General features: G+C 41.1%; 1 protein-coding gene and 1 long non-coding RNA gene across 3 annotated transcripts in view; one reads left to right on the top strand and one right to left on the bottom strand.

Moving 5' to 3' along the window:
* Positions 1-21,575, bottom strand: part of LOC118493198 — a 107,386-nt gene extending 85,811 nt beyond the window's left edge. Inside the window, exons 1-3 of the long non-coding RNA XR_004895184.1 lie at positions 21,528-21,575; positions 15,685-15,690; positions 5,171-5,173 (exon numbers count right to left, since the gene is read on the bottom strand). This is a non-coding gene — a long non-coding RNA (uncharacterized LOC118493198). The remainder of the gene's footprint in view (positions 1-5,170; positions 5,174-15,684; positions 15,691-21,527) is intronic.
* Positions 5,776-22,500, top strand: part of hectd2 (HECT domain containing 2) — an 82,860-nt gene continuing 66,135 nt past the window's right edge. Inside the window, exons 1-2 of one of the 2 annotated variants that reach the window (XM_031308574.2) lie at positions 5,776-6,330; positions 14,933-15,074. In XM_031308574.2, the coding sequence (XP_031164434.1) occupies positions 6,247-6,330; positions 14,933-15,074 (226 nt within the window). In that variant the 5' untranslated portion in view covers positions 5,776-6,246. Of the gene's footprint in view, positions 6,331-13,416; positions 13,519-14,932; positions 15,075-22,500 lie in introns of those variants that run through there. The other variant, XM_035992132.1, reaches the window with a different exon arrangement.

The following is a 22,500-nucleotide window of genomic DNA, read 5'->3' as shown; positions in this document are numbered from 1 at the left end:
TCCTGCACACAAAACACACAACTGTTTGGATCGTTTCCAGTTTCTAAAATGTGAGAATTTTTCTCCATCGAGTACTTTTACTTTTATTACTTTAAGTACATTTTCCTGATGATACTTACAGACTTTTACTTAACGCTCCTGTTGTCCTCGGGGTCAAATTTGACCCGTTTTCTAAAGGTTTCTATATCAGAGATTTGGGTTTCTTTCAACCAAATAATGTCAAAAATGTCAAAAGAAATAACATGGATGGTTCTATACAACGCTCTTCACAAGTCAAATAAATGATCAGTTCACTACTTTCATTGAATTTGGGTCTTTTATTCAATTTTATAGCATTTGAACAAAAAATTATAAAAGAATGTTGAAAAAAGTGACAAAAAAGTTAATTAAAAGTGACAAAAAACTTGGAAAAAAGTGACAAAATACTCAAAAAAAAGTCGTAAAAAGGGTCAAAACTATTGAAAAAAGACAACAAAAAGTTTTAGATTTAAATTTTGACCCAGAAAAACAACAATGTGCATGGTTGATAGGAAGACGACACAAGGGTTAAGTGACATTTTCAATGCAGGACTTTTAGTTGTAACAGAGTATTTTTTACAGTGTGGTATTAGTACTTTTACTGAAGTAAAGGCTCTGAACACTTCATCCACCGGTGGTTGGAGCTTCATTGTGTTTCTATATTCAACACTTGTGACTAAGTGGAATCAATGTGTTTGTATCTCCAGTGAGTGGAGAGGCAGAGATTGAAATCTTGAACTTGTTCTTGTGCAGGACTGTCTTTAGGATGCGGGTGGAAAACCTGGAGGCACGCTTCTGTTTTCTTTGCTTTTTTTTTTCTTTCTGTTTGGCAATTTTCTCCAGGAGTGCCCAGACTTTAGAAACTTGCGTAGGTCAGCAGCTTTGATGCTTATGTGGGTTAAAAATACTGCAGTTTCCCCTCTGCCAACCGGTCTTATAGTCTTCTCTACTTCTGTTCAGAGTCAGCCGGCAGCCAGGAAATGGTTTCAAACTGAGTCAGTCAGTGGACGTTAGTCTATATCGACAACGTTTCACTTCCAGGATTGCTCCGGTGAAGCCGGGAGATCAGCCGGATGTCCGGTACCTTCCTCCTCCTTTTTGTTGGCGTTCTAACCTCTGGTGGATTTGTGAGGACTATGGTTAACTGCTCCTCAGATCTCTGCAGGGTAAATCCAGACAGCTAGCTAGACTATCTGTCCAATCTGAGTTTTCTGTCGCACGACTAAAACAACCTTTGAACGTACACATGTTCCGCCAAAACAAGTTCCTTCCAGAGACTATTTTGCAGTGTGACGCCAATAGTCCCGACCCAGAACGTTTAGATAAAGCGCGTTTAGATCTGACCCTAAAGGAGACTTTTAGCGTCAATAACAACGCCAAAGGCACCTGACCAAGCGTCCGTATTTTACGTGATGGGAGTGAGAATGTGTTGTTTATTCTGCCAAAGTGTTTCAAAGTGCAGCTGCTCACCTGCAGCAGGAGCTTTATTATAGGCTACCTTTTGCAGAGTCTATATCAACGACCATTCAATTCCAGGATTGTTCAGGTGCCGGAAATTCCACTCATTTTCGACTGGATGTCCGTCAACTTCCGCTTTCTCTGTGTTGGCATTCTAAATCTAAATCCAGACAGCTAGCTAGACTATCTGTCCAATCTGAGTTTTCTGTTGCACGACTAAAACTACTTTTGAACGTACACATGTTCCACCAAAACAAGTTCCTTCCCGAGGCTATTTAGCAGAAGCACTGTGGCTCCGTCTGGTGCTTAGCACCACCCAAGACGATTGTGATTGGTTTAAAGAAATGCCAATAAACCAGAGCGTGTTTTTCTCCCATCCCAGAATGCTGTGTGGTCTAGCCAGTCCCTCCTCCGCAGTGCTGTGGAGGAAGGTCTGGCAATGCGAGACTAGTGGACTGCGTTGTCAAACTTCAAAAGGAGCAACAAAAGCGTTGAAAAAAGGCGACAAAAATGTCCAAAAAAAGACAAAAAAGTAAAAAAAAAAAAAAAAAAAGGCTATACGAAAAAGTCGAGAAAAAGTAAAGAAAAGCCGACAAAAAAAAATATATATATATCAAAAAAGGCGACAAAAAACACAAGTAGCCGATAAAGGTGGTTAAAATGTTGAAAAAAGACAAAAGAAATACTGCTTTACTTTGACTTCCTGAAGCTGAGAGTACTGGTGGCGTACAGTAAAACGCGTGCCAAAACTCCCAACAGGCTTTGTGTTTCCACGTCAGGTGCACGAGACTGCAGAGAGGCTGGACGGAGACTTTGAGGTCCAGACGCCATAAAAACTGAAGCATACACATCTGCTGTAACAGAACCACGCCAATCACACGACCGACCCTCTGAGCTCCAAAAACAAGCAGAGCTCAACCGGACGCCTGCACCCAACCAAGATTAGAAAAGCTGATGCTCACCATTTTCCAAGATAGAATAAATGCTCAGCAGCAGTCATAGAAAATCCAGAGCAGACTCCCCAGACTAATGTTCAATCTTAAAAGATTGAGCTTGGTCTGGTGATAGCCAGACTATTCTAGGTGAGTGTCTGAGCTGTTTCTCATCTTCTGTCTCCTCCTGAGATAAGTTGTTTAACCCTTGTGTTGTCTTGTTGTCGACCATGCAACATTTTTTCGGTTTTGTTGTTTTTTTCCGATGTTTTTGAGGCTTTTTGTCACTTTTGTCAATGTTCTTTAAAAATAAAAAAATCAAATGCTATGAATTGAACACCAAACACCCAAATTCAATGAAAGTAGTGAACTGATCATGTATTTGACTTGTGAAGGGTAATAGTTGTATAGAACCATCCATGTTCTTTTTTTTGACAATTTGGTTGAAAGAAACCCAATTATCTGATATAGAAACTTTTTGAAAATGGGTCAAATTTGACCCGAGGACAACAGGAGGGTTAACGTTCTATTGGCTTTGAAATAAAACTGAACAACAAAAATCAGAGTTGTCATTACAGGAATGTCAGATCTAAAACTGTCTTCAAGGCTTTTCCAGGACCTGCAGAAACACTGAAGCTGTACCTCAACTATACCGAGAAACCACACACACACACACACACACACACACACACACATGCACATGCACGCACACACGCACACACATGCACGCACACACACACAAGCACACGCACGCACACACACACACACACACATACATGTACGCACGCACGCATACGCACACACACGCACACACATGCACGAACACACACGCAGACATGCACACACAGACACACACACACACACACAGACGCATACATACACACACACACACACACACACATATCTGCGACATCAGGAGCCCTTCAGTTTCTTTATGTTCGGTGCGAGTTGGCCTGCAGCCCAGATCCTGTTTCTTACTAATTATGGACAGAAGTTAAATTGCAGCGTGACGCAGAGTCTGCAGGGCCTCACAGTCAAGACCGAGGGATCACAGCACATCACTTCCTCTCACAACTGTCAAATTAAAAGCCTGTGTATAGGGTAACATAAAAAGAAACAGAAGTGGGAAAAAAGATTTGAAAAATTCATACAGTCACATGTCAATAAATCAGGATTTATCTAGTCCCGCATTGCCAGACCGTCCTCCACAGTGCTGTGGAGGAGGGTCTGGCTAGTCCACACAGTATTCTGGGATGGGAGAGAAACGTGCTCTGGTTTATTGGCATTTCTTTAAACCAATCACAATCATCTTGGGCGGTGCTAAGCACCAGGGGGAGCAACGGCGCCTCTGCAAAATAGTCTCAGGAAGGAACTTGTTTTGGTGGAACGTGTACATTCAAAAGTAGTTTTAGTCGTGCAACAGAAAACTCAGATTGGACAGATAGTCTAGCTAGCTGTCTGGATTTAGATTTAGAATGCCAACACGGAGAAAGCGAAAGTTGACGGACATCCAGTCGAAAATGAGTGGAATTTACGGCACCTGAACAATCCCGGAAATGAATGGTCGTTGATATAGACTCTGCAAAAGGTAGCCTATAATAAAGCTCCTGTTGCAGGTGAGCAGCTGCACTTTGAAACACTTTGGCAGAATAAACAACACATTCTCACTCCCATCACGTAAAATACGGACGCTTGGTCAGGTGCCTTTGGCGTTGTTATTGACGCTAAAAGTCTCCTTTAGGGTCAGATCTAAACGCGCTTTATCTAAACGTTCTGGGTCGGGACTATTGGTGTCACTTTTGACGCAGTTAGGTTTAGGAAAAGATTGTGGATGGGCCTATAAAAGGTACGTGTACATGACACGCGGGACAAGAACAGGACGGTTGGGTTTAGGTAAAGAAGAACGGGACAGTTGAGCTTAGGAAAAGATGGTGGGTAAATGCACATTTCAGTGACACGCGGGACATGGACCCCGGTCTCCTGGGTGACAGTCCTTTGTTGTTTGATCCATCCACCCCCCCAACATGGGTCTTTATGTGAATTTATGGGCTTTCATACTACCACGCGCTGCGGAGCTGCTGCTCTGCCCGGTGCGTTCTACACACACGCTGCGGGGGTGCTTATCGCGTCGTATCTGACGCTGACAGCCGATAACCAAGCGTCTGTATTTTACGAGTTGGGAGGGAGAACGTGTTGGAATAGAAGTAGGAGAAGACTTTTTGCTTTTTTCTTTTGGGACGCTTTTTAAATGAATCGTCGTCGATATAGACTCAGTAATGATACGGATTATTTTCAGATCACGTGTACAGGAAATAGTCATAGCCTACCTACATTTAATTTTCTAAGTGAAGAAACAACCTTTAACGTTTAAAGGGACAGTTGTGATGTCGATGACGGTTGTATGAGCTACTTCTCCATAGTGTGATGTCAACATTGTTGAGTCACTGAGTGGGTGTTATCAAAAGTCTGACATATTTTTTTTTTTACTTTGAAGTTGAAGGTAGTACATAAAAACATTCAAATTAAGATTTTGTGTTTGACTTGATATTTTATGTCATTTATTTGTATTAAATGATAGTTTGACTTTGTCATTCCTAACATTGAATATATTCTATGTGTTCTTCCTGTCATACTTTACTCATTCTATTCTTGCACTTATTCTATTCTTTGTTTGATTCCCTTAGTTCTTTCTTCATTCATTCTGTCTTTTATTCTTTCTTTCTTTCTTTGTCTTAATTTCTTTGTATTTCTTTCTTTCTTACTTACTTCTTTCATTCATTCTTTCTGTCTTTTTTTCTTTGGCTTTATTTATTAATTTATTTGTATTTCTTACTTTCTTTCTTTATTTCTGTTCACTAACTTTGTCTTTCCCACTTTTATTGTGTAGCCAAAGCTCCTATTTCCCGTTACTGTGTGTGTGTGTGTGTGTGTGTGTGTGTGTGTATGTGTGTGCATGCATGTGTCGGTGTGCGTGTGCATGTGTGTGTGTGTGTGTGAGTGTGTGTGTGTGTGTGTGTGTGTGTGTGTGTGTATGTGTGTGTGTTCTTGTTTAACTATAGTCGTGGGGTCCAAAAACTGGGAGTCCAGTATACTTGTGGGGTCCGGACAGTCTTGTGGGGCCAAAATGCTGGACCCCACAAGTTTAAAGGTCTGTTTGAGGGTTAAGACTTGGTTTTAGGATTAGGGTTAGAATTAGGTTATGGTTAGGGTGAGGGTAAGGGTTAAGGTTAGGCATTTAGTTTTGATGGTTAAGGTTAGGGTAAGGGGCTAGGGAATGCATTATGTCAATGACGGGTCCCCACAAAGACAGTGAAACGCACTGTGTGTGTGTGTGTGTGTGTGTGTGTGTGTGCGCGCGCACTAGGCGCCTCCTCCTCCTCCAAACATGGCGCCGGCCCGCAGCGCTGCTGCTTCCCCGACAGACGACGCGCAGAGAGGGAGAGACGGAGGAGGAGAAGAAGGAGAAGGAGAAGCAGTCAACAACTCACCCTGAACGTGTTTTGTTTTTTTTTAAACAAATTTTGAAAAAGGAACAAAACTTAACACTCTTTAAGCTTTTCCGGCGGAGACTTTACGTGCAGCTTTTTGGAGACGTTTACGCGCCAGGCTGTGCGCGCAACGGAGAGCCCACCTGTCCGACGAAGGTACACTTCACGCCCGTTTCTTCGAGGATGTGAACGTGCCTGGTTAACCGTGGAATACCGGAGCAGAGCGAGCAGACAGACGGGTAGCTCTGGGAAAAACATGTGCAGGAACACAGAGGCTGCAGAGGACTGACTCTTTCCAAGGAGGGAGGGAGAAAACAACAACTTTTTTTCCGCTCTTCCACACCGAGAGGATGGATGGAGAACACTTTTCGCTGTCAGGAGTTGAGAGGGAAAGAGAGAGGCTTCCGCCAATTTACAACAGCTCCGCTCCTGCTGTAAGAAAACTGCCTTTTCTCCTCATGTATAGTCCAACAAAGTGATTTACACCTTCATTTCTGTCTTTGATGTGCACAAAATACGTTTGGTTGGTAGAAGTAGTAGTAGTACATAAATAGTAGTGTAAGTCAAAATGGGAAACAGTATAGCATCCAGTAAGCATCTTCTATTAATTTTTGTTCATTTCTAATTGGAAATAACAATGTTAGTCTATGTATAAACTGCAGGGAGCATTGAACTACAGGCAATTTTATATTCATCCTTTGCAAAAAAATAAAATAGGTAGACATTTTTTTTTATAAACCACATTTCAAAACACTTTATTACTTGCGATATAAGTCTGAATGATGCTTCTTGTTTTACTGTAATGATTTGTACTGTTTTGGCTAAAGTCGTTATGCTTTTTTATTATTATTATTATTATTATTTTATAAAAACCATGATGCAAACAACGTGACACATAATTAGGGAACACAGCACGATCATCTGCATTAGGGATCGACCAATACTGGTTTCTCAAGGCCGATATACCGATTATAAGTAGTTAATGAAAATGATATTTGATATTATAACACAAAACTTTGTTTAAATGTTTTAAGCAATTATTTAAAGAATTAAAAACTTTCAACATAATAGTCAGATAGTGATGTGGGGAGGGGGGGGGGGGGGGGGCATTAAGTCCGACTCAGTGGTGAGTGAAACCGAAGTAGAGGGACAGACACAGAGCTGTAGCCGAGCCAAAGTAGACCACTTTTTAATTCATTAAAGATTTAGTGCGTAACATTCAAGCCATTGCCAAATGAGTTGCTACAAAGCTAATTAAGACTATCAGCTCCACCCAACTCTCTCTGTATTTCTTAGTATGACTATGTTCAGAAGATTGTGGTGTCCGGTAACTTTCCCACACAGAAGCTCGAGAGTCCATCATGTTTTTTTAATCCTTCGTGTCCTCCTTGGCTATTAGCAACTGTGTGGAGGAGGGGTGGGGACGGTGCATGATCACGGAAGGCTTGTATCATGTTAGTCTCGCTTTGCCAGACCCTCCTCCAAAGCGAGCTGAAGGAGGGTCTGGCTACTCCACATAGCATTCGGGGACGGGAGAAAAACGTGCTTTGGTTTATTAGCATTTCTTTAAAGAAATCAGAATCGTCATGGGTGGCACTAAACTCCACACTAGAGTTTAGATTCTCGGCCCAAGCCCGAGTCCGACCCGAGCCCGACACGACCTCGGATCGGGCTCGGGCCGTTATTTCCACCACTATCCTTGATAGACCCTTGATCAAGCATTTTTTTTTTTTATCCATTACCTATTTAGCCTAATTGGGTGGGGAGAAAGCTATGCCATAATCAGAAATATTATAAATATGTATATATAAGCTATATAAAAGTAACAAATGTGTACAAAATTTAGGCTGCAGTTACAAAATGCAGCACTTCATGCGCGGAGTCTCCTCTTCTGGCACGCATCACACCGGGCCTGCTGGGCTGTATTGTGTATCTTAAGTGCAACATGGAGCTTAAAGATGTAAAGAAAAAAAGAAAAACAGGAGAATTACCTTTGAGCAAGTGTGGAGGAAAGTCGGAGGTATGGAAGCAGTTTAAACAAGTCGTGGGCAGTGACAACAATATGTTGTTCATCATTGTTTCTTTTTTTTACGTTTCTTCATTCGGATCCATTTGCGATCCGTTCCATTCTGAATAAACTAACAGCAGTTTACAGCTTCGTCCTTGTTGCATTATTCTAAACAGATTTCTGCAGTTCAAACAACTCTGAATTGTAGTTGAGAACGTCAGTTATAACGGCCCACGTATTAAAAAAATGTCGGGTTTAAATCGGGCTCGGGCTCATAATTACAGTTAATGGGTCGGGGCGGGCCGGGCTCGGACGCAACGTGCTCGGGCTCGGGCAGGTTCGGGCTTGATTTTTTGGGCCGATCTAAGCTCTACTCCACACAGAGCCGCTGCAAAATAGTCATGCGAGAGAAAACTCAGATTGGACAGATAGTCTGGCTAGCTGTCTGGATTTACCCTGCAGAGATCTTATTTTTTTTATTTCATTTTATTGGTTTATTTAATAGGGACCATGCATATTTATGAACATTGTTGTATAAAAAACACCATGTAAATATGCCAGAATTAGTAAAAATAACTATCTGCAGTCCCTAGGCAGGTGACATAGTATTAACATAGAGACAGCCAAATAGACAAATGTTTCTCACTTGATCCTGAATCATTCTATAAGAACATTTGTAATATTCGACAGATTCTGCTGGTTATCTTCTGAAATTTAACTTGCAGTGTATGGGGGGGGGGGGACATATCAAAGTGTGGGGTCTGGGATTCCTCCCCCAGGGTTATTTTGAGACTATTATCCTGCATTGTGATACACTTTTATGCACCAATTTATGGTGGGAATACCTTTATTTATCCTATGAGAAGGAAAACACAGATGACATTCAAAATATATCAAAAATATAAAGGAATATAAAGCAGTAAAGGGGGGCTTTCACATCAGGGACCTGAGCCTGGATCACAAAAGTTGACCAAAAAGCAACAAGGACAAAATAAAATAGGCTACTTATATTTGTCTTAAATGTGTGGTGAAGGGAGGATACTGGCGTTAGTGTAGGCGGAGCATTTGGGCGCAGTCGCTACGCACGCACTACGCACTGCGCTCAGCGAGGAGCGGTCGATGAAAGATGAGAAAAGTCTCTCTGCATGTTCTACAGTTTAGTTTGCTGTCACATCACTCGACCGCATATTTGTGAATACAAATATCTGAAGTGAAAGTTCTGTCACATAAATCCTTGCACATTTTTAAGTGGGTATATGTAAATCCTGGAGATTTTTTAGTGGGTATACTGCATGTACCTGCGTATCACGTAGACTACACCACTGCTGACAGCTTTAGTTAGTTTAGTTTAGTTTAGTTAGCTTTAGTTTAGTTAGTTACTTTACACATTAAGATTTCTGCACACGAAACACATGTAGTTTATAAAATCTGATGTTTTATTCTAAAGTAAACTACCTAACAATATAACGGCCTACAAGTCCAGCTGAGATGATTAGACCATTAAACACACAACTGTTTGGATCCTTTACACTTTCTACCATGGGAGGATTCTTCTGCATTGAGTACTTCTAGAAGAGTTTTGGGGGCATTTTAAGCCTTTATTTGATAGGACAGCTGAAGGCTTGAAACAGGAGAGAGAGGGGGAATGACATGCAGCAACGGACTGCAGGTCGGGATCAAACCCGCCGCCCCTGTGTCGAGGACTGAACCTCTGTACATGGGGCGCATACTCTACCAGGTGAGCTACCCAGGCGCCGCAAGTGCTTTTACTTTTAATACTTTAAGTACATTTTCCTGATGCTACTTACATACTTAAGTAACATTTTCAATGCACTTGTAACAGAGTATTTCTACAGTGTGTTATTAGTACTTTTACTGCAGTAAAGGATCTCAATACTCCTTCCACCGCTGCTAGTAACTACAGCTGTCAGATGAATGTAGTGGAGTAAAAAGTACAATATTTCTCTCTGAAATGTAGCGGAGTAGAAGTAGAAAGTAGCACAAAAAGAAAAGACTCAAGTAAAGTACAAGTACCTCGACATTTGTACTTGAGTACAGTACTGGAGTAAATGTACTTAGTTACATTCCACCACTGGTGACAGCCAACTGAAAGACTGTAGTTTTGTGGAAAAAGTGATGTCCCTGTGTTACATAACGCCCCCCTGACATCATGGCTGCAGCAGTGTCTGATGATGTCATCGTCGTGTTTCTGAATTGCACAGCAGCGAGCCGAGTGCTGGTGTCTCGCTGTGTTTAAAGTTTTGCTCCTCGGTGTCACTCTGGAGCAGACTGGCGGGGGCTTGCAGGCTTGGTTGGTTGGTTGATGTCATCTCCATTGTGTCAGGGAGCAGGAATGTGCAGATCCGACAGTTTTTGACCATTAAACAGTCGGTCATTGCTCAGACTGACTCTGGTTGTGTCTGGAAATGCCATAAAGCGGGCTGCATGCGTTTCTCTCGCTGCAGCTCGTTCTCTCTGGAACTGATTCTCTGTTTCCTCCTCCAATGTTCTACTGCAACATCAAGCTTAGATCAGAGGAAACTCAGGCCAAAGTAGGGCTGTCAAAACTGGCCAAAGTAGGGCTGTCAAAACTGGCCAAAGTAGGGCTGCCGTTCGATTGTTCGTTCTAAAAAAACACAGAGGTTTGAATATATTCAAATACCTACCTTTTTGCGCATTATGTCCATAAGAGGGCAAACCAATACAACGGCAGACATCGTAGGCGTAGATTTTGAGCTCTTGGACGCCGAGTTGTTTAAGCCGCTACAGAGCTTCATGACGCCGGCTACAGACCTTCGTTGTATCACTGGTAGTTGGTGGTTGAGTAAGTTACCTGAAAATAGGTGACTTTGAGCCGGGTACAGAGCACTGCGAGCTGCTGCTCGTTTCGGCAGACATTACGGTTAAATTTAGTCCACAAAATATGAGCGTTTTACTGCGACAGAAGAGAAGATTAAGCACCAAAACAACCAGTTACGATTAGGAAAAAGATTGTGGTTTGTATTAAAACACTCCCAGGGAACACACATTTCCTGGGTGAAAGTCTTTAGTTTTTCCCGGGAAGTGAACTCCGCTCTCTGGCTTCAATGTCCTGTACGTGTTAACGCCCATCCCCCGACCTTCTCCCTACGCGGCCAGCCGTGTTCTTATACATAGGGTTGGGAATCGTTTGGATTTTAACAAATCTGATTCCAATTCCGATTCTTCCTTTCGATTCCGGTTCTCATTGATTCTCGATTCCGATTCTTTGAGAGGTGGAGTTCAAACGGATCACATGCCTATTTCACAAATAAGAGGAACGTTTTATTATGATTCAATGGTGGTTTGCAGTTCGACAGGGCTTTTTCAATGTAAAATAAATCCTCACTAGAGCGCCGCTTACTGTGCTCCGTGTCTGCAACACAACAACCGCATGACCGCTACGGAAACCAAAACTTGCGCATTTCAAATTTGGAAGCGATGATCGGATTTGAAACCAAATCCTCCAAATGATTCCAATAAAGAAACGATTCTACTGGAATTGTAATTTTTGGAATGATTCCGACTTACAATGCTTAACTTTTCGTTGCTTTTTGAACAAATGGTTCACGAGAACAGGCTGAATAATTCTACACACATCACTTAGAGGTGAATGGACGAAGCATGTGACTACATGTCTTGAGAATGGTCCTTGTGACTGAAACGTCGACCAAATTTAACCAACGCAGAGGATACAAAGCAAGTGTTGTGCGTCAGGGCTGCAACTCACGGTTATTTTCATTGTCGATTAATCTGTCGATAACTTTGATAGTTGTTTGGTCTCTAAAATGTCAGAAAATGGGGAAAAAATGTAGATCAGTGTTTCCCAAAGCCCAAGACAACATCCTCAAATGTCTTGTTTTGTCCACAACTCAAAGATGTTCCGTTTACTGTCAGAGGAGAAAAGAAACTAGAAAATATTCATATTTAACAAGCTGACATCAGAGAATCTTTCAAACCGATTAATTGATTGTCAAAATAGCTGTCTATTAATTTAATAGTAGACAACTAATCGATTCACCGATCAGTCTTTGTAGCTCTACTCTTTGCAATGATTGCTGTCTATCTGTATTAGAAAACAAACTGTGTGTGTCTGTGTTGTGTGCAGATCAGTCCGCCGTATTACAGTTTCTTTGATCTGATCTGAATGAAGCTGTTGTATCTGATAAATGCTCTCGCAGAGAGACGGAGCCTCTGTCCGACGACACGAGATGAATGTGCACACGCGTTTGTGTACTATACATGTATGTCTATTTGTACGTTGTGTCATAACTCTGGAAACTCAACCTGTTGCCTTCTGAGGTTGTTTCTCCGGACACAAACTGTCCTTTGTTTTCTCTTCACGATGCTGTGTGCAAGAGAGAAAACAGTATGTAAGTAAGTGTGTGTGTGTCTGTGTGTGTGTGTGTGACTGTGTGTGTGTGTGTGAGTGCTGCGCGCCGATGCCAAGAATTTTTTCCGATTTTTCCTCGAGGTTTTATTTCTTTGGAAACTGATACATTATAACGGATTATCTGTCTTCCTGCTCCTTCTGTTCTGCAGCCCCTGAACACATTGGTGGTGTGTGTGTGTGTGTGTGTGTGTGCTGTGCGCCGATGCCAAGAATTTGTTCCAATTCTTCCTCAAGTTTTTATTTCTTTAGATTCAATATATCGGATTAACCGTCTTTCTGCTCCTTCTGTTCTGCAGCCCCTGAACACATCGCTGGTGGTGTGTGTGTGTGCGTGTGCGTGTGCGTGTGCGTGTGCGTGTGCGTGTGCGTGTGCGTGTGCGTGTGCGTGTGTGTGTGTGTGTGTGCGCTGCTGTCAGGAGCGGCTGCTGTGCATCTGTTGATCTCTCCATCTTTCATCCCTCGTCCTCTTCTCTTCCTCCTGTATGCTCTCCATCTATTTGTACATTCCTTTTTTCTTCCCCTGCTTCCTGTCCTCTTCTCCTTCTGTCCTTTGTTCTCCTCTATTTTCCTTCTTTTATCCCTCATGTTTATTTCTTCTCTGTCTTATCTACATCATTGTCCTTTCTATCATTACTTATTTCTCCGTTCCTGCTCTATTTCTTCTCCTTCCTTCCATCCATCCTCCTATTTGCACTTCCTTGGCCCTTCTCTCATCTTCTTCCCATTTCTCCCTTATTCATTTTACTTCTTGATTGTTCTTGTTGTATACTTCTGGATCTCACACTTTCCCATATGCTTTTTTATTTATGAATGTGTATATATGTTTCAGTGGACTGAAGAAACTGAATTGCCCTTCGGGGATCGATGAATAAAGAACGTATCTGTAATTCCTATCCATTTTTCTAGTTCTTTTTCTTTTCTTGAACCCTCATATCTCCCTTCCCATGCCTCATTCCCACTTAGGCCTTACTTCATTCCCTCTCTCCTTTTTGTTGTGTAATTTCCTCCTCTAAATCCCTCCTTCCTCTCCTCTCCTCTCTCCGTCCTCCTCTGCTTTGCACTTGCGGCTCTTCTGCAGCTTGCAGAGACTTTGTGTGAAAAACCAGAAGAGCAGACGGCGATCGATCACAGGGAACACGTAGTAAATGTTATTTTAGATCAGTTCGGTTCGTATTGTATCTCAATTGTCTGGATTCCATTCGGGTGAGGAAACCTCAACATCTAGGAGTCACTGGTCAATTTATTTGTTCAAATTGTTTGCTAACTTTGATAGATAGATAGATGGATGGATGGATAGATAGATAGATAGATAGATAGATACTTTATTCATCCCGAGGGAAATTTTAGGCGTCCAGTAGCTTAGACAACCATAACACAACAAACACACATCTCACATACATAAAAATCACTCACAGAAATGTAAAGAGTTAAAGGTGCTATGGTAGACCGTGTGCATTGGTGGTAATGCAAAAGAGAACAGTGCACTGGGACTGGAACAGTTGTCTGTCACTGGGAGATTGTAGCTACTTGGATTTTTCTTCAATATATTCTTAAGAAAAGTGTATCAAAGAATATACATTTACAAATACAAATTAGCATTGGTGTTGATAAAAATGTACATTCTTGGACATTTCATGCCTCTTTTTTTGTCAAAATGCAAAATGTTTGTGGAAACTGGAGCTCCAGTTTCTAAAAGTGTTATAGCTTCAGTCACCGTAGATGCCTTTTTAAAGTAGCTTTCATGTATATTACTGATAGGTCTGATGTATTAATATTATTGATATTGTTGCCTTATTGCAGATATATCAGTGAATATTTTGGCGGAGAAGTAAGATTGTAGTGCAGGGAATTGCAGCATTACATTTACACGTCAAAGTTGTGTTTTTATGTAGATTTGATTTTTCTTACTGTTATCTTGGATAGTAAAGGTAACATTATTAACCGTAAAATACTTCTCAACCCGTAAAGTTTCAAAGTACATTTACATTTGTATGGAATTTAAAAAACTACTTTTAGAGATCCATGCCCAAAAGGTTTGTCAATGTTATTTGTGAATGTAAAAAGTATTTAACCCTCGTGTTGTCTTCCCATCGACCTGCAACTTTTTTGTTTTTCTGAGTCAAAATTTTAAAACCTTTATTAATGTTTTGGTCGTCCTTTTTGACACTTCAGTGGCTTTCCCCGATGTTTTTGTCACATTTTTGTCACTTTTTTGTCACTTTTTTCAAAGTTCTTTTATCAATTGTTTTTTCTTCAAATGCTATAAAATTAACTAAATCACCCAAATTTAATGACTGTAGTGAACTGATTATTTATTTAACTTGTGAAGAGCGTTGTATGGAACCATCCACGTTATTTTTTTTTTTTTACAATTTGGTTGAAAGAAACCCAAATTTCTGATATAGAAACTTTTTGAAAATGGGTCACATTTGACCCGAGGACAACAGGAGGGTTAAAAAATGTATTACGATCTTTACTTTCCCTAGTGTAGAGTAATCAACAACATGTTCACAGACTGGTTTGTTGTTTGTGTCCCTCAGAATGTCTCCAACACCAGCAGCAACATGTTTCTTCTCTGTTTCTTTGTGGTGCTGATGATGTCATCTTCCCGTGCCAGGGTTTTGGGCGAGGAGCGAAGCAGCCGTTTCCGTCTCTGGGCACCTTCATCTCCACGCTGAGCCAGAGGAGGGACGCAGGGGGGCGGGGCTTAGCTGGCGGCATGACGGGCGGCCTGAGCAGCACCCACTGGCTCCGACACGGTGAGTTCAAGTCCAAATGTTCTTCTCTGTTGTTAAACACAGCGCTCGAGCCTGATGGATTGGTAAGGCACATTATTTTGGCCCAAGCAAATTAGACTTTGCAATCAGTTTTAGCAAGATGGAAATGCTCCAGAAAAACCATATTACTATAAGCATCCAGACTTTGAAGAGACATTGTGTGAATTGGGCCTGTTCAAAAGAAAACAACATGTTTCATACTGTTGCACCTCCTCACTAGTCTATACCTAGTCTATACTAAGTCCTTCCACTTCTGGGATTGCTCCGTTGCCGCCGGAAATTACGCCGGATGTCCTTTTCGGCCGGATGTCTGTTACCTTCCTCTTTTTCTGTGTTGGCGTTCTAAACTTTGGTGGATTTCTGAGGACTATGGTTAACTGCTCCTCAGATCTCTGCAGGGTAAATCCAGACAGCTAGCTAGACTATCTGTCCAATCTGAGTTTTCTCTCGCACGACTAAAACTACTTTTGAACGTACACGTTCCACCAAAAGAAGTTCCTTCCCGAGGCTATTTTGCAGAGACACCCAAAAAAGCGCCACCCAAAAAAACCGATTGTGATTGGTTTAAAGAAATGCCAAAAAACCAGAGCACGTTTTTCTCCCATCCCAGAATGCTGTGTGGACTAGCCAGACCCTCCTCTGCAGCGTTGTGGAGGAAGGTCAGGCAATGCGAGACTACCTCCTCACTAACGTGTGCCTGTGACATTACATGTTTACCGGCGGCGTCTGTGGTAAGCAAAATTTTCGATACTGCTACAGATACCGTGACTTTGTTACCGGTTCCTAAACAATACTCTTTTTTCGATATAAAATGATATAGCTTGGATGTCATGAACCACACACAGCCAGAGTGCTCTGATTAGACTCTACTACCGTGCATAGCATTCTCCTACCGTGCCCCTCAAGTGTTAAAGGTCTCATGGCATGTCCCATTTCACTTTATGAGGTTTTCTAACATTAATGAGTTCCCCCAGCCTGCCTATGGTCCCCCAGTGGCTAGAAATGGTGATAGATATAAACCGAGCCCTGGGTATCCTGCTCTGCCTTTGAGAAAATGAAAGCTCAGATGGACCAATCTGGAATCTTCCCTTTATGACGTCATAAGGGGAAAGGTTACCTCCCCTTTCTCTGCTTTGCCCGCCCAGAGAATTTGGCCCACCCATGAGAAAGAGAGAGACATCATGTCTTGCAAACAAGCGAAGCATGGCAATTGGTCAAGGCCACCCCCCCCTCCACCTTGCCCCCCCTCTCTCCTCCTCAATAGCATTTAAAGCTACAGACACAGAAATGGCACATCCTAAGGAAAGCTCATTGTGGGACTGGCTCTAGTGGCTGTAATTCTGCTCCAAGGCTGAATTTCAGGAAAGAGACTTCAGATACAGTATTAGGGGACCACTAAGGTCTATATAAAAGAGACTTCAGATACAGTATTAGGGGACCACTAAGGTCTATATAAAAGAGACTTCAGATACAGTATTAGGGGACCACTAAGGTCTATATAAAAGAGACTTCAGATACAGTATTAGGGGACCACTAAGGTCTATAAAAGAGACTTCAGATACAGTATTAGGGGACCACTAAGGTCTATATAAAAGAGACTTCAGATACAGTATTAGGGGACCACTGAGGCCTATATAAAAGCATCCAAAAAGCAGCATGTCATAGGACCTTTTAAAGAAGCTCACTCAGGTGACATTTTTAAATCTAAATTAACCCCTACTCATTATACTACAGCCAACCATAACACACCATCCTTTCTGCGTCCAACACAAAGAAACGTTTTTCACTCATTCTCTTATGGTGCTGGTTTTGTATCGTTTATTATAACTGCTTTAATGCTGTTTGATTGTTTTGTTGCTGTCTGTTATGAGTTTCTATAATTGTAAAGAACACTGAGACCATGTCTAATAGGGATTTAACACTTTAAATACATTTGATTGATTGATTGATTTCAAAGCAAAGGTTAAAGCAGCTTTGAGTGGCCAAACTGTAGCGTGAATGCCGGGGTGGTGTGTTCACTGTCTGTCTTTGTTCCTGCCGTGGTCTCCGTCTCGTCCAGGATGTAATGATGTGTTACTTCCTCTGTTTACACTACGCTCTGTTTATGTTGAGCTGCTAGCAACGCCATCGGAGCAGCAGCTCCAAAATGGAAGGTTTTCAGAACAAACAGAAAAAAAGAGAAGAGGAAGAAAAGCTGTTTTATGTTTTCCAGTTTTGCAGACCGTGCATTAATAGAACTTTGCAGTATGCAGACAAATCTCAGGATCACACTTCTGATTAGATAGAAACAGGCGTCTTTATGGCGCGATTCACGTCTCAGCCGACCTACGGCTTCTCTTCTTGACTTTCTGCCATTTTAACTTCATGGTACAAGAAGAAATTTCAGATTCTCTGTTGAAATGTGTTCAACTATTCCCCCTGCTCAGCATGTTTCAAGAACAATTTGATGTCATCTGTCAAACTGTCAAAAAGAAAGTTTAGTTGTTTGTTAGGGTTTCAGGAAAAAAAGAGAAGAATCTTTATGGGGCGATTCAGGTCCCAGCTGACATTCAGCTTCTTTTTTGATTTTCTGCCATTTCTACTTTATGGTTCAAGAAGAAATTTCAAATCCTCTCTTTAAAAGGTGTTCCAAAATTCTCCCTGCTCAGCTTGTTCCAGGAAAAAATTGAAAGTTTAGTTGTTTGTTAGGTTTGCAGGAAAAAAGAGGAAAAAAAACTGTTCGTGTTTTCCAGTTGGTGACAGAGTATTTACCTTCACAAAAGTGCTTTTTTTGCCACTAAAAGGCTCAGATTATTATTCTAAGTGTCTGACAACATTATGGAAAGGATCCCTACAGAGATAGACCTTTAAAACCTCTTTGAGACCTTTCTGTTTAACCAGAAACAGCTCTGAAGTCTCTAGCTCTAAACCCACCAGACTCCATTTAAAAAAGCAATACTTTTAGCGTGTATAGAGCCAACATATTTTCACATGTAAATTGGTAATCTATGTTTATTTCAACCAAAACTAGAGTTGGGATGGTGTATATATATATATATATATATATTTATTTTAAAAATCCAGAAATGCGTAACAAAACATAAACAGATTTCCTTAACATTAGTTATTTGAAGTTATTTATGAGTCCTCACTAAAATAATATGATAATACAGTTTAAAAATAATAGTTAAGAATAGAGGAACATCAAAATATATTGAAGTTCTGATAAATAAAATGTATAAAAATACAAACTTAAGATATGAAACTTAAAGTCCTTTGAACAAAAAGACAATAACAACAAAAAAAAAGTGTGAAAAGAAGAGTGTTGCCAACAGGGAGGTTGTAGAGCGCCCTCTGGTGGACAGACTATGCAACGGCAACACTCAGAACATGGTTGAAGGGTGTTTCGTCTATTTTTATTTCATTTTTTTAATATTCAATTATCAGAATAATTTGTCATTATAAATATATATAAAATGGCATTATAAATAATATCTGAATAAATTACAAAAAAAAAAAAAAATATATATATATATATATATATATATATATATGTATATGTATTTTATTTATTTATTTTTATCGGCCATTATAAATGCCTAATATCGGCCGATAATATCAGCCAGCCGATATATCGGTCGGGCTCTACTGTTTATTTACATGGAGTCTGGTGGGTTTAGCGAACGCAATTTTGTGGATGTTTTTATGTTTAAAAAAAGGATCTTACTCTTTAACATGAAGTTCGACCTACTTAGAAATCCTTCCCATAATGTTGTCAGACACTTAGAATATTAATCTGAGTCTGTCAGCAGCAAAACGAGCACTTTTGTGAAGGTAAATACAAACTGCACAGTTGTCCTATTAACTTACATTGTAGCTTGTTTCTCTGCTGCCGACTGCAGCGATCTCGCTTAATACTGGACCAATGTCAAAGATTGTTGTTCCCATCAGCCACTTAGACACTAAAACATAGGAAAATAGGGTCCATGTTGAGATAAACGGTAGTTACCCTTTAAAGAAAGAAGATAATCAATGGATTTTTTGATTTCCTGCCATTTCAACTTCATATTTTAAGAAGACATTTTAAGATTCTCTGTTGAAAGGTGTTCAAAATATTCTCCCTGCTCAGTATGTTTCATGAAAAATGAGAGTTTACTTTGAGTTTGATCGAGTTCTCAGAAAATAAATCATTAGCGACGGAAATGTAATGAAATCAGAACCATCATGACAACCAAGATGACAAACATGTCATGAGGTTCTTTATTGTTTATTCGCCGTCAGCGTTTTGACATGAAAGGGAGCGTTGCTTCCTGTCGAAGGCGAGGTTATTCCTGACTGCCGTGTGAATGCAGACCGAGCCGAGGCCGCTTTGTCACCACGGCTACTGATGCCAGAATAATTATGCAAACCTCCACCCCAAATGAAAACCATATGGTGTGTTAACACACACACACACACGCACACACACACACACACACACACACACACACACACACACACACAGACAGAAGATAGTGCAGCGTTCCTCGGGCCCGTTACAGTCGCCCGGCCCGCTGGATAATCACTACAATTTGCTGTTTCATCTGTTAAGTATTACACCAGGTTTGTATTTCCTTTGAATATTGTTAATTATGGCTGAGCTGAGCAGAGGTCCGTCTGAGTCTCATTACAAGATTGAAAACACAATGACACCTTTTCTAAAGAAAAAAAAAAAAAAAACTGGCAACCAAAGTCCAGCTTGTTATGGAAAAAGATTTCAAACTTTATTGATCTCAGCAGGGGCACTGGGGCACTGCGGCAGGATGCAGCCACTGCATCTACAGAGAAGAAAATAGCACAATTGGTTGCTGTATTATCACATCTGTTTTCTCTCTTGTTCATGAATTCAGAAGTTTCCCAAGTAAATGAATTAATCGTGCCGCTCTTCTAGACTTTCCAATGGTTACCCTACCGAAAAGATGAAATTCTGATGGTGAAACAAGTAATTTTCCAGGGTTTAAAAAAAATGATCCACTGATTTACACACCTGGACGTTGCAGTTCAACTGATTGTCAGAATACACGATGCAGGGCCTCATTGCCACCTTGAACAATTTGAGCAAGTTCTCTCGCTCAACTGGATAAACCGGCACGATGAAGGCGAACGCCGGCAACGTATCACGAAAGACCCTCAGAGATTTTTTGTCTTATGCCTACCAGACACTAGAAGACTTTGAACAGACTTTGAAAAGACTAAAGTCTGACACCATCTCACATCTAAAGACAATCATCTCACAACTAGCGTTAAAGACTGTCATAATATGTAAAGACTGGGGATCTTGCAGAGTCACACATTGCAAGACTAGACTAGATTTGTTTTGAAAAATGTACCCAAGCTAGCTAGCTACCGCTAGCGTTAGCTGGTAACTTAAGGGAAAGTTTGCAGATTTTCTGTTCTGCCGTGCATGCAGATGAATGTCTCCAGTACCCGAAGGTCAGCGTTTAACCACCGGTAAAACTCCCATTGGATGACTCGCTTCAGAAGGGTTGAAAATCGTCAACTTTCCCTCTTTAGCATTTACCTTAGCACAGCGCCAGAGCAACCATAAACAACTCTAGCTCTAGCTCTAGCTGGGTAGATGCTAGATCGGAGCCACTAGATATGTTGACGTCAAAGGACGTGCCTCGTGGCCTGCCTTATTCTGCCTCTGATTGGCTAACCCTGGTATTCTTACCCTAACCCGAGGTTAGGGTAAGTAAAGAGATTTAATATCGCCTAGATTTTAAACAGTACTTTGCCTTATAAAATCATCACAAAACCTTGTGGATGCAATTCTCAGCAGGGATGCGAAACTTGGCACCGGTTACCCACTGATGATGGTCCGCCTGCGCCTGTAGGCCCTGGAGCTCACCGCCAGTGTTTCAGTTTGACTGTTAAAAAGTGTTTAGACAATTTAAAAGGTATTTATTTAGAAGCGGGCTGGCTGCTAGTTAGCTAACGCTAGCATGCTATTCCACCAAGTTTCCATGCTACATAAACTCATAACATAACATAACTCTGTAGTAGCATTTCCTTGCTAAATTTGGCAGCTCTGGCGAATGCCAGAAGGGATGATGCACTCTTCGGCCGATTTGGGCCGCTGGAAGAAAAGAAAAAAATTGCACTGGCGTTTCCCAATAGTTTGACAAAATATGCAAGACTGTACGTCTGCAGCCTGGAGCCTCCCGTCTGGTGCTGTCAGGCTTCTACTTTTCAAAATAAAAGCTTGCGTCTGGCTAGTCTTCGTACTTTGGTGTTTTGGGTTTGAGTATGTAATAATATGTTTTAAATATGCAAGCATTTCCATTCTATTCTAAGATGGTGACATAATCTCAGGTGAGCCTGGTTTTTACAAATAATGTCCCCGTCTGAAATTAGGCCGGTAAGGGATGGAATTGCCAGGGCCGAATTTTTGTCCCAGTCTGCCCCTGAGCGCACCCATTGGTTGTTAATAATGTTCCCATGATTTAACTTCACGACCAAGACTTAAAACTTATATATAAATTGTTATTATTATTATTATTATTATATAAACTATAATATCGAACATGTTTGATTTTGTCGGAACGTCAAGAAGGGAAAAAGACTGACTGGGACTGAGTTTTTATGACCACCTTAAGCCAAACAACGGAGACGACGGAAGCACCACGACTCTTGCAAGACTCTCAGGATTTCATTCCGATAGTTTGCGACAGTGGAATCGCTTGAAAAGTCTTCGGCGTTAGTTGAAAGAAAATATAGAAAACTGTAGTAGAAAACTGCACACACACAAAACTGTAACTGTCATTCTTTTATGGTATTAAATTCAACGTTCAATTTGTTCAATAAAAGAATGATGTTGGAATTGATTTCCTTTCATTTCTTCCAAATTCAACAAGCAATTTCTTGTATTTCAGCAGAATACTGAAAGCAGCAGAAAGGCAGAACTGAAGTAGACTTTAGTATCTGATTATTTATTCCAAGTATTATTGTTATCACGAGACTTTCCTCATGTCGTGCAGCCCTGCCGCAGATTCTGTTTGGCTCTGCTAATTAGACGGATTTGTTCAAATGAACCGTGCACGGTTAACAGCTGATCTTCAGTCTGTTGTTTGTGGACTGCTCCATTCACTAAACCTCGGTGTGTTTAAATGAGTGGACGGTACTCGATGACAACACTCGAGGGAGATAACGAGCTCGTCCTGATGTCCCTCGCAAAGACATCAGAGGCTTCTGTTGAAGCAAACTTTGATAAAAGACGAAGAGAAGGGAGGAGGATGTCCTCAGAGGTCTTCAAGGAGGCTGTTCTGATGAAAGGGTGTCATGGCGACCGAGACTTGTTGCTGTCAGGACTCAATTGTGTGACGCACAAGCTGACAAAGCAGTGGAAGCAGTGAAAGAGGATTTTACTCTCTGTGTTGTAGCGCTCATC

Source organism: Sander lucioperca, chromosome 15 (genome assembly GCF_008315115.2).
Source record: "Sander lucioperca isolate FBNREF2018 chromosome 15, SLUC_FBN_1.2, whole genome shotgun sequence".
Classification (NCBI taxonomy): domain Eukaryota; kingdom Metazoa; phylum Chordata; class Actinopteri; order Perciformes; family Percidae; genus Sander; species Sander lucioperca.
Note: the sequence above shows the minus strand (reverse complement) of the source record. Positions and strands in the feature narration are given on the sequence as shown.